At 42.3% G+C, this 15709-nt stretch overlaps 1 protein-coding gene across 1 annotated transcript; it reads right to left on the minus strand.

Annotated features, from left to right (window-relative positions):
- Positions 1-1531: 1531 nt before the first annotated feature.
- kcnk9 (potassium channel, subfamily K, member 9) lies at positions 1532-14652 on the minus strand. Its single transcript, XM_067256194.1, has 2 exons — positions 14064-14652; positions 1532-2427 (listed from the first exon to the last, which is right to left on the minus strand). The coding sequence occupies exons 1-2, from the start codon at positions 14650-14652 to the stop codon at positions 1532-1534; spliced, it is 1485 nt and encodes a 494-aa protein (XP_067112295.1).
- Positions 14653-15709: the final 1057 nt, after the last annotated feature.

Below are 15709 nucleotides of genomic sequence, written 5' to 3' on the forward strand. Positions count from 1 at the left end.
TTCTGTTTCTCTGATATGTAGTGTAACTAAGAAATACAACCACTTTAGGAACTGTATTATAAGAGGTCATGAAAAGTTGTTGGTGGAATCATTTTGTATTTTGCTTGATGAAATGGTAACCAGTAACCCATTGCTCACTCACAAAGAAAACATTGTTTAAAACTGAATGACATAATTATTATTGTATTCACCCTATCATGGGGCAAAATGTATACTCTACTTGCTGGAGACCGGTATCTAAACTATTGTTTCACGTTGCACACTAGCCTGTCACCCACAATAACATGCTTTATTGTCACTGGTCTTTGAAGGCTTCCTTATTGTTTCCTTATTGTAGAGCTGCTGTGTATTGTACCTTCATGTGCTCTGAGACCAAACAGCCAAACTGAACAAGTTTCAACAACTTCTTGTAGTAAGATGATGCATCTTAAGGACCTTCTCTTGGAAAATGAGAACTACTTAAAAATAAAAACTTGATATGTATCATGTTTAGTTTGGCAGATGTATTCGCATTTCTGGTATTCTTTAAGTAATTCGATTTTGGGAGGAAACCAGAAAGGCTTTTCATTCAAACCTGAGAGCAAAGACTATTTTACAACCAAACGAACATGTGTAAAGCATATAAACACAGCTTGCACAACAAATGCTGGAATCACTTTCGGTGTGGCACAATGTTATGTTTTTTAAACAATTCTTGAGATTACTTGCAATCAAAACTATTCAATGTAATTTAATCCCAGGATGATATTTTCCTCATTTGTCAAGATGCATTTCAATATGTATAGCCATACTACATGCACTTATCAATTCTTCCCAAACTAGATGACCTCTCTGACCCCATTTCCTGTCCTCATTTTACACAATCTCAAATTCAAAAGACATACACAACATTTGGAAATTTACTTCGAATTTTGTTTTGAAAAATAAATACAAATGATGACAAAGTAACCATGGCACACAAATGCACATGCTAATTTTAGCAACAATATTTAGGCATGACGTTTTGTGATCACTTATTTTCCAAGATATGATTGCTTATAGAAAATCATACCTGATGCTTTTAGGTCATTTCAAATTCTTTGTCTGCAGTGAGGCAATGGAATATTACATAATTGCAATCATTTCAAGTTAAGGTGAAACAGGCATATCCCTTGAAAAATATCCCCAAAATGTCCAGTGTGCATCATATGGCATGTTACCAAGGTAAATATATAATTTGTGTAAGTCCGCAATAAGGAAGGATTTTATGTCCTGGTGGTTTTTGTTTTGTATTTCTGAAATGGGCCTGTTTGCTGAAAAAATAAATATCCATGCATCATGCTTTGAATCCCCCACAAGATAACATGATTCTTGTCCAAGTTTGGTGTAATGTCAAACACTCTTGGCCTCCTCCCCGTTAATCCTTTGTATATGATTTTTTTTGTATCAACCGATAAGGAAAACTGCTAAAAAATTAGATTTGGTTAGGCGCAGCAATAGAGATGCATTTGACTTGCTGTATAAAAAAAGGAACGCTTTCTTTTCTACTGATTCAGATAGATTTCCTTCTCTTCATGAGTCGGTGATTGTCCGTGAAGCTGTGGATGCCTGGGGACACAGAGCTGATTGGTGAAGGGAAGAAGCTGTTTTTCAAGGTGCTGGGAGAGATCTCCTCGATCCTATAGGAGACCGAATGAAAGTACTGATGGGGGTTCAGCTGTGAGATGAACGAGTTCTGGTGGGAGAAGTCTCCGCCCATTCCCCCAAGTGCCCCTCCTCCCCTGGAGCTGCCGAACTCATGTGAGTGGTAGTGCATGCAGGAGCACACGGACTGCAGGTCGGTCACCTCCGACCGGTACTGCTGCTGCTCTCTCCGCCGCCGGCCGCGCTGCAGCGACTCCTCCTGGACGTGGTTGATCATGCTGTTCCTGTTGCCCGCCAACGAGGCCCGCTCCTCCGCGTCCCGCCGCTCGTCCTCACTGTTCATGGTCAGGAAGCGCAGCACCACCAAGTTGAGGAAGGCCCCGATGACTGTCAGGCCCACCAGAATGTACATGAAGCTGAAGGCCACGTACAGGGGCTTTCTCTGCAGGGCCCGGTTCTTCTGCAGGGCCACAAAGTCCCCAAAGCCTATGGTAGTTAATGTGATGAAGCAGTAGTAGTAGGACTGAAAGAAGCTCCAGTCCTCGTAGTGGGAGAACGCGGCCGCCCCGATGCACAGCGTGCCGATGCAGGAGAAGAAGCCCACGGTCACCATGTTTTCCATGGACACGTCGGTGATGCGCATGCCACAGCACTTCTTGATGCGCTTCAGGAGGTACTTTACAAAAGTGTTCATCCTCTCGCCCAGGCTCTGGAACATGACCAGGGTCAGCGGGATGCCCAGGACGGCGTAGAACATGCAGAAGGCCTTCCCTGCGTCGGTCCCTGGTGCGGCGTGGCCGTAACCTGTGAAGAGACCACAAACTGCACGTTAACAGCGTAGAAGACTGGAATGATGCTGCCAACATACAGCGTCGGTATTGCTACTACAGTGAGGTGATGCTCTACAGTGCTACGACAGTGAAGTGGCATCTTCACCAGTCTTATACTGTACCACCAGACCTGCATTTTTCCTTAAAAATTCCCAAGAAGTCTATGTTTGGCTTCGATTCATCAAGCAGGAAGTCTCCAGAAGGGTCCTTTACCTCTTCTAAAACAAGTATTGAATACAGTGGAGGCGAGGAGAAATGTGGCCACCCCATTAATCTTATTTGGGCCCAAAGATGATATGGGTGTCCAATTAGCCCAAACTTTGTTGCGCAGAAGTGCAGTGTGGGAACTCATGTAGGAGTTATTGGATGAGAAAGGAGCCAAGGAGACGCCAATAAAGCTTTTAGCTAAATTAGACTTCATCTTTAGGCCACAAGTTTCTGGCTCCAACACTAATTGAACCAGGCATTTGAGAAGCAACCTGCACTGGTAACAATAGGTGTCATCTCAATGATTGACTGTACAGATACAACACATGATCAACTCTTGCAGAACACCTGCAACGCATTGCACATGATGTGCAGCATTGTATGTACAGTGCATGGTAATGAATGAGAGCCATAGTGATTTGTTGAATATAGAGAACGATGCAAACACTCTTAGAGGCCTCCCTAGTGTCTCTTCAGATGCTATTATCAACCGCCAAAGCGCTAAATAACACCCACCTACAACAGGCCAACGCAACACGCTGTCTTCCATTTGTTTACAGTACAAAATCATCCCTTTACAAGGAGAAGCAATTATTTTCCTATGCTACGGTAATATTTTTTTTACATGGATCTAACCTAGGCAAGTTTAAGCCCAAGTATTGATTCAATATTTTCCCTAGTGGGATGTCCACCCACTCAATCACGTGTCCATGGGTTCTTTTTATAAACTCTGCTTTCAATCAATGTGATTTGCAGCATGCAGTGAAAACAATTTTATGTGCATATGAAATGTGCTCTCGTGACCCCTTCTGTTTATCAAAGATTTGAACTTCTGCATGGATGGGAAGGTTCAGCTACAGGTCAAGAACAGCAGACTTATACAGCAGACTTCTGCAAGGACGGGAAGGTTCAGCTACAGGTCAAGAACAGCAGACTTCTGCAAGATGAATCTCTCCACTTCAGCATGAACTCATAGTCTTGGACCATTTTCAGTGAGATACAAAAAAAATTATGAGGAGTTGCTCTTACAGACATATTCAGACATACACACACTATATCTTTTTTCTTATACTTGTCTTTTGCTGCACTTTGTCCTTCTGTGTTGTCAAAGTGTGATTGCTGGGGTATAATAATGGCAAGGTGTGAACACGAGGCTGAAATTGTCAGAGGAAAAGTGTCCTTATATTAGTCTCACATCAGTGAAACATCTATAGTTGTCTCTCTCTCCTCTTTCCCTCTCTCTCTAGCTCTCTCTCTCCCTCTCTCTCCCCCACCTCCCTCTCTTTCTCTCTCTTTCTACCTATGGCTTCCCAAAACAGACATGTGAATTTTCCTTTGCAGAGTAAATAACTGAAATCCAGCTAAGTATAATTCAAGCTTGCTATGGGGTTTTGTTTACAATACCTTTGTGAAAGTACACATTTGTAAAGGTATTCATACAGTATCTTACTATAGTGAGCTCTTGCATGCAATGTTTTTGTATGTAGGAATACACTTTTTTTCATTTCATAGTACAGTCATTAAAAGATTAATGAACAGTTTTACAATTTGCAAGCTTAAAGCATGCTGTCTCTCTTCCTTCTTGCACATTAAATAGTCAAATTAATATAGATTTTTATAGCTCAAATTATTCCTGCAGGGTAATTAGACAATTATGAATTACACTGGCAGCCATGATGAATTATAAATCATATTTGATTTGTGGCACTCATGACTGTGCAGAAATGGGCTCCTCAGCCCAGTAGTATACCCAGTGTGACAGGAATAAAATGTTCCATTGAAGTCTTGTGAACAGCTGTTTAAATAACGACTCCATAGATAGGTTTGTCTCAGAACCTGCATCTTGACTTGATGTGTGCGTTCCTGCTTTGGCGTTGGACTCCATAATCTATTGTCCCGCTGCAAGGACTGTATCGTCTCATGTCGTCAAGGGAACTGCCACTCTTACTGGGCTGAGATCCACAGGTGTTTATGTGCATGCACAGGTGCGTGCACATGCATTACACTGTAAGCATGCTGTTCTGCTGACACAGCTATTTCCTTTGGTGTGTGTGTGCGTGTGTTTGGTTTATTCATTGCACGTTCTTGACATCCAGCATAGTGTTGCAGCGTTTGTGGTTACCCAACAACATCCAGGTTCCTCATTGGCATTCACGTCACAGACAGGTTACCTACTCCACAAGAATAGAGCCGAATAGAGCAGAACAGAGCAGAACAGAGCAGAACAGAGCAGTTGCTTGAACGGGTGGCTTTTCTTTGCTCATCTCTTCTGGAGGTTAATCCACCTTGAATTATTTCAGTCGCCTGGCAGCATTAATTGCCATGAGCCATGGCGTTTTAATGAAGGCCAGGAGAGGGGAACAGAGAACACTGTGTGAAGCCCTGCCAGCTCTTCCTCTGATAGGAGCTATCTGGGACTGGGAACCGGGCGGCTGTTTATGAGCATTCGTTTCTGTCAAATGCTACTTGTCTCCACAGCTCCCTGTTTGTCAACTGAGCGCATTCTTGGGGTTCCAGCAAACACGTGATGCCTCGCTAATTGTCACTCAGTTGAATTATCACTCATTCACATCGGCTTGTCTCAAATGTTTTCACTGAATGGTATTGGTTTGTACTGTAGTGTAACATGTCAGGCAAGTCCACAAGCAGTGACAGAGGACAAGAGTTACTGAAATTGTCCTTTTCTCTGAGAATCCGGCATGCATTGGGCAGCACTGCAGGTTAAGAACTCACATAATTTGCTGCGTGACCTGTTGAGCAAGGTAAACAAACGGTGCTTAAGTGCAGGGCAGACAATGCCTTCTCATTTCAGTCCACCACACAATCCACACATACAACGGCACACACACGCAAGCAGGGATCTTCACGCTAGGCTGTGAGGATCCACCTGCTGCTCTAAAAGCTCATTTTATTACCACTGTCTCTTTTACTTTATCAGCTAGCTGTTCATTCTCACAGCTCCAAGATAATATCACTTCACCTGTAGGCCACACAGCATTAGAGATACTGTCTCAGTAAGAACATTGTGTGTGGGTGTGTGGGTGTGTGTGTGTGGGGGGGGTTACTTATACTTCAAGCTAACAACAAAGGACGGCATAATTCTGTGCTTAATTTAAAAGGATGTTTGACTAATTTTCACCGTCTGAATACAGCTGGGATCTTTGAAGTCTCTCCTCTGAGACCTGTTTGTCTCCATCTTATTTTTGAGCTCCTGTAGCTCTCGAGGACAGCTTCTACAGTGGCTTTCATAGCCAGCGTGAGCTCTCAAGGAGAAGGGAGGCACAGAGAGGGCGGCGACGGCAACACTTACAGGGTGTTCATAACAGAACACCCAGACCAGTACAACAGGGTTCAGGTTGGAGAAACAGACAGGATCTGGTTCATACTACAGTAAATCAAATCAGAATTCTGGTCATTTAGTGTACTTTTTCTCCACGCGACATAAGGATCCTAGCCAGAGAGTACTGTATTGACAGAGATCGCAGTGATATCTAACACCTGTAAGTGGTCTCTGTGAGAAAACAGTGTTACAGCACCATTCATTGACAGTTTAATTCCAAACAAATGCATGTAATTGTGAGACTAATGGCTGGATGAATGAACAAATATGTGGGAATGACTTTGGAAGAGATGATTACAGAATCTGCCTCCCTTGGCATTAAAAAGGGATCACCAATACACAGTTTGGGTTGGTATTGATGGGAATGTTAAATGCCAGTACTTATTGCAGCTCACTGACCTTATTTGCTATTGGCTGGCAATCATAAGCAGTTATAGCAGTATTGATTTCTTTTAATAAAGGTTCTCACCTTACTTCTGTTTAAGGGCAGGGGTTTTGAATTCCAGATATGGTTAAAAAAAAGACCATGACATTCAGCTATCTCATTCTGTTAGAGAACGATTATGTACACACACACACACACACACACACACACACACACACAGAACAGTCTTGCTGTCAGAGTAGCCACCCTTAAAAGGTGCTGCACAAATGTGAAAGGTTTTAATATAGTCTGGCATTACTCATCACTGGACCACTAGACTGACTGAGGAAGAAAAATAACAAAAGTAACCGTCTGTAAACTTAGGATTTCTCTGCTCCTCTGCTGATTGCATTGAGCTATATCCCCCACTGGGTGTTCTTCAGGCTTGATTATCAACCTTGGCCAGATAGCGGAACTGGAGAAAATGAGAGAGCTATGTGGAATATAACCAGCCTGTCAGAGCAACAGTACTGTATGCAACTTTGTGATGTGTCTCTCTTGAAATTTGTCCCAAGTTGTCACTCTGTCCCTCTGTGAAGGCACACGTAATGATGTGCAGTGCACACATAAGCCAAAAAGGCCGTTGAGGGCTGCTAAGCAACAGGCATTTGCACACCACCTGCCTGGAGACAGTGACACCAGCTTTGGTTTCTGGCCGGACTGTTCCCAGCCCCCCCTCTCTCTCGTTCTATCCCCCCCCTTTCACTTTTAATGAGGATTTGCTGTATGTGTCTCGAAGATTACTCCAATATTTTTATGACAAAAAACGTTGTACGGTGTTCCTCCCTGGTGGCTTCTCTCTGACTGCTGGTCAAGCTTGTTTGTTAGCCCCTGCTCTCTGTCTCCCCCCTCGCTTCCTCCCGCGCAGGAGGTTATGCTACCAGGCCAGGCGAGCCAGCTCCGGACAGTAGACCTCTGCTTGGCTGTCTGGCTCCTCAAGGCGATGTCCTGCAGTGCATGATGACCTATCTGTCATGTTATCAGATAATCATGATGATCAGGTATTACCCTTGGAAGATTGTAAGGGGTTTTGCGCTTGGAGACACCTGAACAAGTTTAGGTGTTTGGTTATATTTCAATTAGTCAACATTTTCTTAAACATCCTAATCATGGTACAGTGTGTGTTACAGTGTGTGAAAGCGCACATTCAGTCCATTTAATGCCATTTATTTATCTATACTGTAGGGGGCGCTGTGCGTGCAATGTTCGGAGACTACTCTCTCACTACTTTGTGTGAACAGTATTTATTTAACAATCCCCCAGGGACATACTATTTAGTATCAAAGAAGCCACTTGTGGATCGCAGTGTGCAGCCACTGCTTGCCTCGTTCTGCAGAAACTCAGATTACAGGACCCGACTCAGTGGAGACCAGTGGCAATGTGCTTCAGGTATGAAACTGCACCACAACACACTGCTAACCCTAGAGCAGTTACTCAGGGTGCTTTATCATTGGTGTTTTAGAGCGAGGAGAGAGGAGTTACGGATAGACACACCTTGTCCAACGTACCGTAGCTATCTGGAAAGAACAAGGAGGTAGCACAGGGCCACTAAAAGACAGTGGAAGAGTTCCTGCGTCTTTTTCCCCGGGGAACGCAGCCCCAGGGGGAGACACAGGCCTTGTGGCATGCTGACTCACAAGGCTTGGTGTGTATAGTGGGGGAGAAATTAACTTCATGGATCAATAGTCGACTTACAGCCAAAGGATGATTACAGGTGGGCTAAATGTCACAGCTCATGCTGAATCGCCCACTTGCTACAGCCAGACATCTAGGGTGAACAATGTTTGGAATACTTAAAAGCAGGGGTGGTTAGTCGTACCATAATAAACAGATGTTTGAGTTTAGATAAACATGCAATTGATGACTAATCCTTCTTGTCTTAGATATTTTGTTATTATATTTAATATATTAATAATAATAATTGTAAAAAAAAAAAATTGGTTCAAATGGATAAGAAGCTAGTTAAAAGTCTTCTAGGTTTTATAAGTTTAACATTTCACATCTTTATCCCATATTCACATAACCCACTGTATGTTTTAAAGCATTTTGCAATATTTAAATCACTCATGTGAATATTTCAAACAGATTACGGCATAATTTGTGTCTATTATTAATAATCATACCCCTTTATTGCACAAATGTTAAAGGATTCCTGCACATATTGATGCATTTTTCATGAGAAAGGAGAGCCAAGTAGGTTTCAGGCCTTTGATACATCCATCTTTTAACATGAATATCAATCTTATTATAGTCTTTTTTCAACCATGCAAAAAGGTAATGATTTTCAACTGCTATGTTGACTTTGATGTTTATCATGCATAAACACCATCTTGGTGGACGACTTTAGTGTTTTGATTATTTTTTTATAGTGTATCTTTCTAAACATCCCAACGAATCAACACAGCATTTTAGAAGTGTATTCATGGAGATAAATGTATAATCATTCCAGGCAGTGTCATGGCAAGATTGGGTCGTACTTGATTCTCCAACCCTCTGTAGAAGTACAATTGTTATCAATGAAAAAATATCTGTAATCCGTTTGTCCAAATTCGAGAAAGCAAACTTGTAGCTATTAGCATTAGTCAAGGCAATCATCAAAACGCTGGGCTATGTGCAACCCCCCCTCCCCCCACACAACACTTCTCCCCCCCTTCAAACCCCACAGAACACGGCTAAGATTAGCCTCACGAATCCCCACTGACCCCCTGCGCACACTCCCTGTTTCTAGCATACTCTCTCACACAAACACAACACACTCTCTTTCTCTCTCTCTCTCTCTCTCTCTCTCTCTCTCTCTCTCTCTCTTTCTCTCTCTCTCTCTCTCTTTCTCTCAGTGACAAAACAATCACCTTCAAAACCTCACAACCCAATCCCAACCCCCTACGAAACCCAATCTACTTCTGTGATGACAGTCGAGGAAACAAAGTGCAGTGTCAATCAAATGCCTGACAGTGTCCTGCTGTTGCCTTGACACGAAAAGCTACAACTGTGGCAAATGAGCCTTTCAACTCATTTGCTATAAAGACTGGCCACATATGGTGACAGAAAACAAGTGACACGCTCACTTGTATGTCTGCAAGTGGCCATGGAAGAGAGTGAGCTGTACTGATTGTCAACAAGGAAAGTTTGGCCCTCATGAGTTTGGCAGAGGGCCAATATAAATGCCACCCAGTATGACATAGTATCAATTAATGTTATTCCTACCCACTGTTTCCATTAAAAAGGCACACTTACGTTTCAAATTGGCTCCACTGTGAAGGTAACGCTGGTAGGAACGCCAATTAGAATCTATAGTGCTGAGAAAGGTGTGATGGAGTAGTCGCTAATGTCTACATTTAAAGCGTCACCTCGTAATCAAATAAATGAGAAGAGACTTCTAGATGAGATTTGTTTTCTGATTGTTGGATATTAAATGGAATGTCTCATGTCTTGGGTATTTCTTTACAATTAATTGTTGCGGTTGACCTGCCACTTTTGTATATTTGTGACGTGATCCCTGACACATGTTGTAGGTCTTACGCAGTATGCAGTACATCTGTCTGGTTGTACTCATAATGTGTAATACCTACAGTACCTTGACTACAGTATTGTTCAGAATTGAATGTCCGGCGTAGTGCACCTTTGATGATTAGATTAGCTCTCGTATGTCCTCTATGAAGTAACTCAGCTATACATTAGACGCAACAAAACATGAATGTAGCCTACTGTATTTTGTATTTGATGGAGCGGGTCAAGGTCGCTTGCAAAGTAGGTTTGGCGAGTGACATGTACACCGATGTGGTTTACTTTGTTGAATGACAGATAGACAGATCAGTCTAATGATTTCTATCGTATGTCAAGCCTCGCAAGGTTACCCCATTAGCCTGGCCCCTGACATGACACTGCATGATGCAATTATGATACAGAACTCTCAACATGGGCTAAGGAAACTACCAGAGTGCGTCATGTTTTGGGGAAAAGCGTCCAGTAACCCAAATTAGTCCGTTTTTTTCAAAGAGCCGCATGCTTCTGTATGCTCTAATCAGCTGAGATGACGTGCGACAGTTTCTGAACACATCGATCCTGGACAATTTACAGTTAACGCCATTTTCAGTCATCTAGATCACAACAGTCTTTCTACTTTAGCCTACTCTTCGAAGAACGCTGAAAGAACGCTGAAAAACGTTGAAAGAACGCTCTCCACGTCATCGTCTTTACCCGTTAAAGGCGTGACGAAATTAGCATTATACACATTCAGGGCAAAAAAAAATATTTCTAACCAAAGTGTCCCTACCAAAGCTGAGACCAAACCTACGCCCTAAGCCTACATCATCTGTACTGGACTTCTGAGCAATGAAATCATATATGATGCATACATTTGGGCATAACAATTTATAGCACCTTTTTACTACAAGTATAAGTGTGAATGATAACATTCATGGGTAACATTGTCTAAACATCCCTTAAAAACTGTAATTTAATGCAATCTTTACCAAAATGGGCAATTCAACTTCTCACCTGAACCCCTGATGCTGATGCATCACCAACCTGCTCTACATCTGTATCTTCAGGGTGCTTTTTTTTCCTGCACAGTAGCTAATTCATCAATTTAATACAGACACTAACCATGCTTAGTTGACTGCTGACATCGGTCAAAATTACAGGGATAGGCATATTACAAGAGCCTCGTTAGCGCCCTCACATGGAACTGCAACCAGTTCAGAACCCGGAAGTTTCCCGAGAGTGGCAGTTCTCCCTATATTAGATATTCTCTGATATTACTATCCAAGGGATCATATAGGCCTACTTATTATCAGTTAATATCACTTTTGAGTTGCTAGCCTGCTGGTACTAGGCTAAACTAGCACGGTCCCATTATGTGGGTAGGTTAGCTTTTATCATTCTGGCTTCAACAAGGACACACTGGTCGAAAGATTGCAGCGCTAGGGATATATTTAATACAAGCAAAAGTCACATGCTCTACTACACTAACAACTTTCAAAACATGTTTCCATTGTACAATGGGTGGCGGTGTAAGGCTAGCAGGTTTGCACTGTGTGTGTAGTTTTCCTACTAGCTAGCTAACTAACAACGACCTTCTTGATAGCTTACTGCTATCAGGGTGCTGAAAAAACTTCGGATATCTCTTTTCTTTTTGGGTGACATGTTCCTATCTATAAAGCACAAAAGGGTCAAAAATATCAATGCTGAGACCAAACTAAATACTAATGAGGCTTTATAATTCCTGGCGTACTGCCAGCTCTCTTTCTGCAAGTCACGATTCACAAAGTGTTTGACTCTGCCACTTCAGCCAATTAACTTAAATGACATCATCTTGTCTCGCAGGCTCGAGGGCGCATTGGTTAACTTGGAAATGTATTTTTCACTTTTCTCACCGACAAACATAGTATAGATAATAATACGAATGAGTTTTGCAAATAGAATAAAATTCAAATTCAAAAAATTCAATTCAAAAATTAATAAAATATTGGTCGGGACGATTGTTTCTCCCAAACTTTGGTCGTGACTATAGTCCCTATGGTCCCTATGCAAACCTACGCCCTTGTAAATTGGGTCACAAGAATGTGGGGAAGTAATTTACTGGACCATCAGGACGGGTGGAAACGTGAAGTTGGAACAGCAAACATAATCAAGATACTTTACAGTGTCGCCAAGGCAACTAGGGCTTGCACCTTTCCACAGCTGCGCTGTCATGTGATCACAGTTTCTCACCTAGTCTTCTATTTCAGACATATTATTTTAATTATAGCTCCTACTCTCACGTTGATTAAAACCAGGTTCTTCGTTTGCAGGTATACTCTATTTAAAACTTATCCAACTGAATTTACTCAGATCAAAGAAGGACAGCTAGCAATCTAAACTTATTTTTTCCCCACAGCGGGGCACCTGTAGGCTTTTACTTGTGACAAGGAGAAACAGATTTTTCAAAAAGGCAAAAGGTTATCCTTTAACGTCCTTTGAGACATGGTCACATTTTCAGCCACATTTTCAGCAGAACACACATATCTATGTGTGTTCACTCATAGATATTGACTTTTCTTACTTATGTTCCACACATGGGCCATGTGACAGGTCCCTAAGGAGTGTTGAAGTCTTTGATGCAGTGGGCCTGCAGTAATGTGCACAGCCAACATGGAGGTTACATGGACATAATGTATACCCTTGGTGTTTAGTGCCAATCACATGATTGCCCCTATTAAGAAACCATTAAGCCAATAGGCCTACTGTAAAAGTACAGGCCCACCATGTTTCTAGCATCCTTCATCTTAAAACTACAAGAGAAACACCTGTAGAGGACTACAGAACCGGTGTATTCATTTCTCCTTCATCAGTTTGAATGATGAACTACAGCTTTCAGGCCTTCTAAGAGCTTTGTCTATCTATTTAGTCAGAAATGGAAGATGCATATAGGCTATAGGTGATGTATATCCTACATAGGTGTATGCACGATAACACTCTATCACATTTAGTTTCAATCATGCAATTATTCATCCATAAATGCATCCTAATGTTTAATACTAGAAATGCTGTTTCATCATTGAATCGATTATTTTAACGAGATAAGATGCAATATTGTCGTGGACAACCGGTCTTTAGTGGTAGGTAGGAGGAGGGTCTGACCAATGTTATTCGATTGCAGGGTGCGTCTTGTAAATGTATTAATCATTTAGTCTACTAAACAACAGGCATTGATTATAGCCTCGGTGTGAATGTACAGTAAGCACGACTAACAATTTGGCTGTAAGGGCAAACGTTTAGGCGATCTACAACTGTTCAGACATCATTAAGCATCTGTTGCACGCAATTGCTTTTATGCTTGTCCAAAGATTTCTTCATAATTCTTCAAATTCATAACAAACTGTTTTTTTTCCCAACTGGAGCTTATTGTTATGAAGATTAGGAGTCTGACATTTCTGCTATGTCTAACGCAGATACTCCCCCGTGACTTGTCGGTAGTCAAACTCTGAGGAGCTGTTCTTTCAGCACCACGCTCGTGGGGTACAGCTATAGCTTATGGGAGATCCTGACGGCCCATAGCTTCACAGTTTGTGTTTAACCCTCACTAAATCGCAGATGTATGTCTCTTAGTAGACAACGGACTTGTTATAAGAATGTGTAAATATTTAAATAATTAAACTACGTCTTTGAGGCATTTACGATAACCGATCAAATCTTAGGTCGACCTCTTGTGCTTGCAACAATCAATTCACGTGATGAGTATTCTAACCAATATTTTTCCTCTTAGGATTTTGTGGTATGAGAGTTGTAGAATACAGTTGGCCATTTAAATCCTGAAATCATACATCCTTAATATGGATTCACAGACTGTGTGTTAACACAGTATTTACAACTTTTCGTCAACGTTCAATGTAGACAACGTCAGTTAAGGGTTAAGGATGGGAAGACATGTTGCTCGACAAGTTTGTTGAGGGGTTTGCCTGCAAAGTATGTTCTTTCGGCTACAATATTTCTGTCCTGGAATGATTTTAAGTCTATACATGCATACATTAAATTGTTCACCTGACGTTGACGGACACGACATCAGTTACACACGTTCTAATGCCAGTAAAACAGGCCTGTCTTCGAAACAATGGTGTGCGTAATGCCGTTACGCAATTAAACTCGCAAGAAAACTCACCTATGGTAGTTATGACTGTGATGGCAAAGTAAAAGGATCCCGCAAATTTCCACTGAACCCCGGCTCTGTGGGGCTCGGCCTCCAGAATAATGGTCTCCAGTTTTTTATAGTCATCATCGCTGATGTTGTATTTCCCTTGGAGACGCTTCTCCTCGATCTCCAGCTGCTCCTTCTCCCGCATTTCGAAATCTGATTCCAGGGCATCGAACACCGCGGCCCCGACTAGGAGGTAAGTGAACGTGCAGATAATCAGGGACAAGGTCCGCACGTTCTGCCGCTTCATGGCCACCAGGAACCGGCGACTGAGGGGCTCATGTCCCCTCGGATCCCCCGGGAAGGCGCAGCAGTCAGGAAAGCGTTGGCAGCGGTTTGAAGAGGAGTGACAGAATGGTGCGTGTTGGTGACAATGGGTGCGGTGGACGCTTGAGCAGTGGATACTGCTATGATCCCTGTAACAGGTCCCCAAATCCTGCTCCTGGTTTGCAGAGAGACACAACAGACTACTCGATCGCCGGGACCAGGAGCCCTGTAGCCGACAGACTCTGCGTAAGACCTGTCCAAACCAAGTCCTCCCGTTGCGTAGTGCCATCAACAAGCAGCTTTAATATTGTTGTTGTGCGATCCAAAGTAAACTATTTCATCTGATGAAAATAAAAACATTGCAAAAAACTTAGAAATTCAACATTTGGTCAATCTTTTATGGTTTGATTCAGTGCTCTCTGTTTGTGATGCGTTCCACGAAGTTTAAGAGATATGAAAAGACCCGAGTGAGCTTTGCGGGCAGGGCATCCTTCGCATAATTGCAACTTTTAGCATAACACCAACCTGTTCGTCGTTGCCTCATTGAAGTATGTTGCGTCTTTGATAGGCAATCCCCTATCTTTCCAAAGGTTTACCCCCAAATCAAAGAACTGTATATGGAATCCAGAAATGTTAAAATACGTGGCATCCTCATCAGAAGACCAATTTGCTGAGTCGTCGGTTTGAGTGAAGAGGGGGTGAATGAGCAGTTGAATGGAGGATCCGTCGAGGAGGCAAAAGCTTCTCACTGGATTCGAGCTGTGGGCATCGGAATCACAGGCGATTAAATAAGAAGATCAGAGGTTTTGTAAAGGGTTACCTTGTGCTTCACTTAACCTACTAATCTCCTTCATGATTATCTGACCATTTTTCCATCATTTCAAAAAGGCAAAACGACTTATCCAAACGCGGACTTAACTGACTGTTCGCCTTAGTCATTATCAGTAGGCTAAATCAGCATCTACAACAAGTTCCATTTTCGTGAAATCGGGTTTTAGTTTTACTGGACAATACAAAGATAACTGAATGTGACCATTCGCTCTTCGGCCTGGCAAGCAGAATAAGATATTTTGAGACTTCACTAAACTGAAAAATCTACATCATTCATGGTCGCTCCGTCAGTAACACACGGAGCTGCGCAGATCGCGCGCGCTCCGTGTTTCTCCACGGAAAGCAAATCAGCTTTTGTAAACAAAAATCTTTTGTTTGTTAACAAAAAAATATGTATTCTGTCCACCTTAAAAAGTTAAGTAAGGCCTTGTACCAATACTTTTAGTGTGATATGTAGGATTCTTTAATAAACCCGAACAGTCGTGTAGGCTTTCATTAGACACCCAGTACTTAGC

Source organism: Osmerus mordax, chromosome 18 (assembly GCF_038355195.1).
Source record: "Osmerus mordax isolate fOsmMor3 chromosome 18, fOsmMor3.pri, whole genome shotgun sequence".
In the NCBI taxonomy this organism is placed as follows: Eukaryota; Metazoa; Chordata; class Actinopteri; order Osmeriformes; family Osmeridae; genus Osmerus; species Osmerus mordax.

Bases quoted from the DNA above. Each gene is read 5' to 3' on its own strand.
- kcnk9 (XM_067256194.1), bottom strand. From the start codon at position 14,652: ATGGCACTACGCAACGGGAGGACTTGGTTTGGACAGGTCTTACGCAGA. The intron at 2,428-14,063 runs GTGAGTTTTCTT...GTCTCTTCACAG, and splicing joins CACAGTCATAACTACCATAG to GTTACGGCCACGCCGCACCA.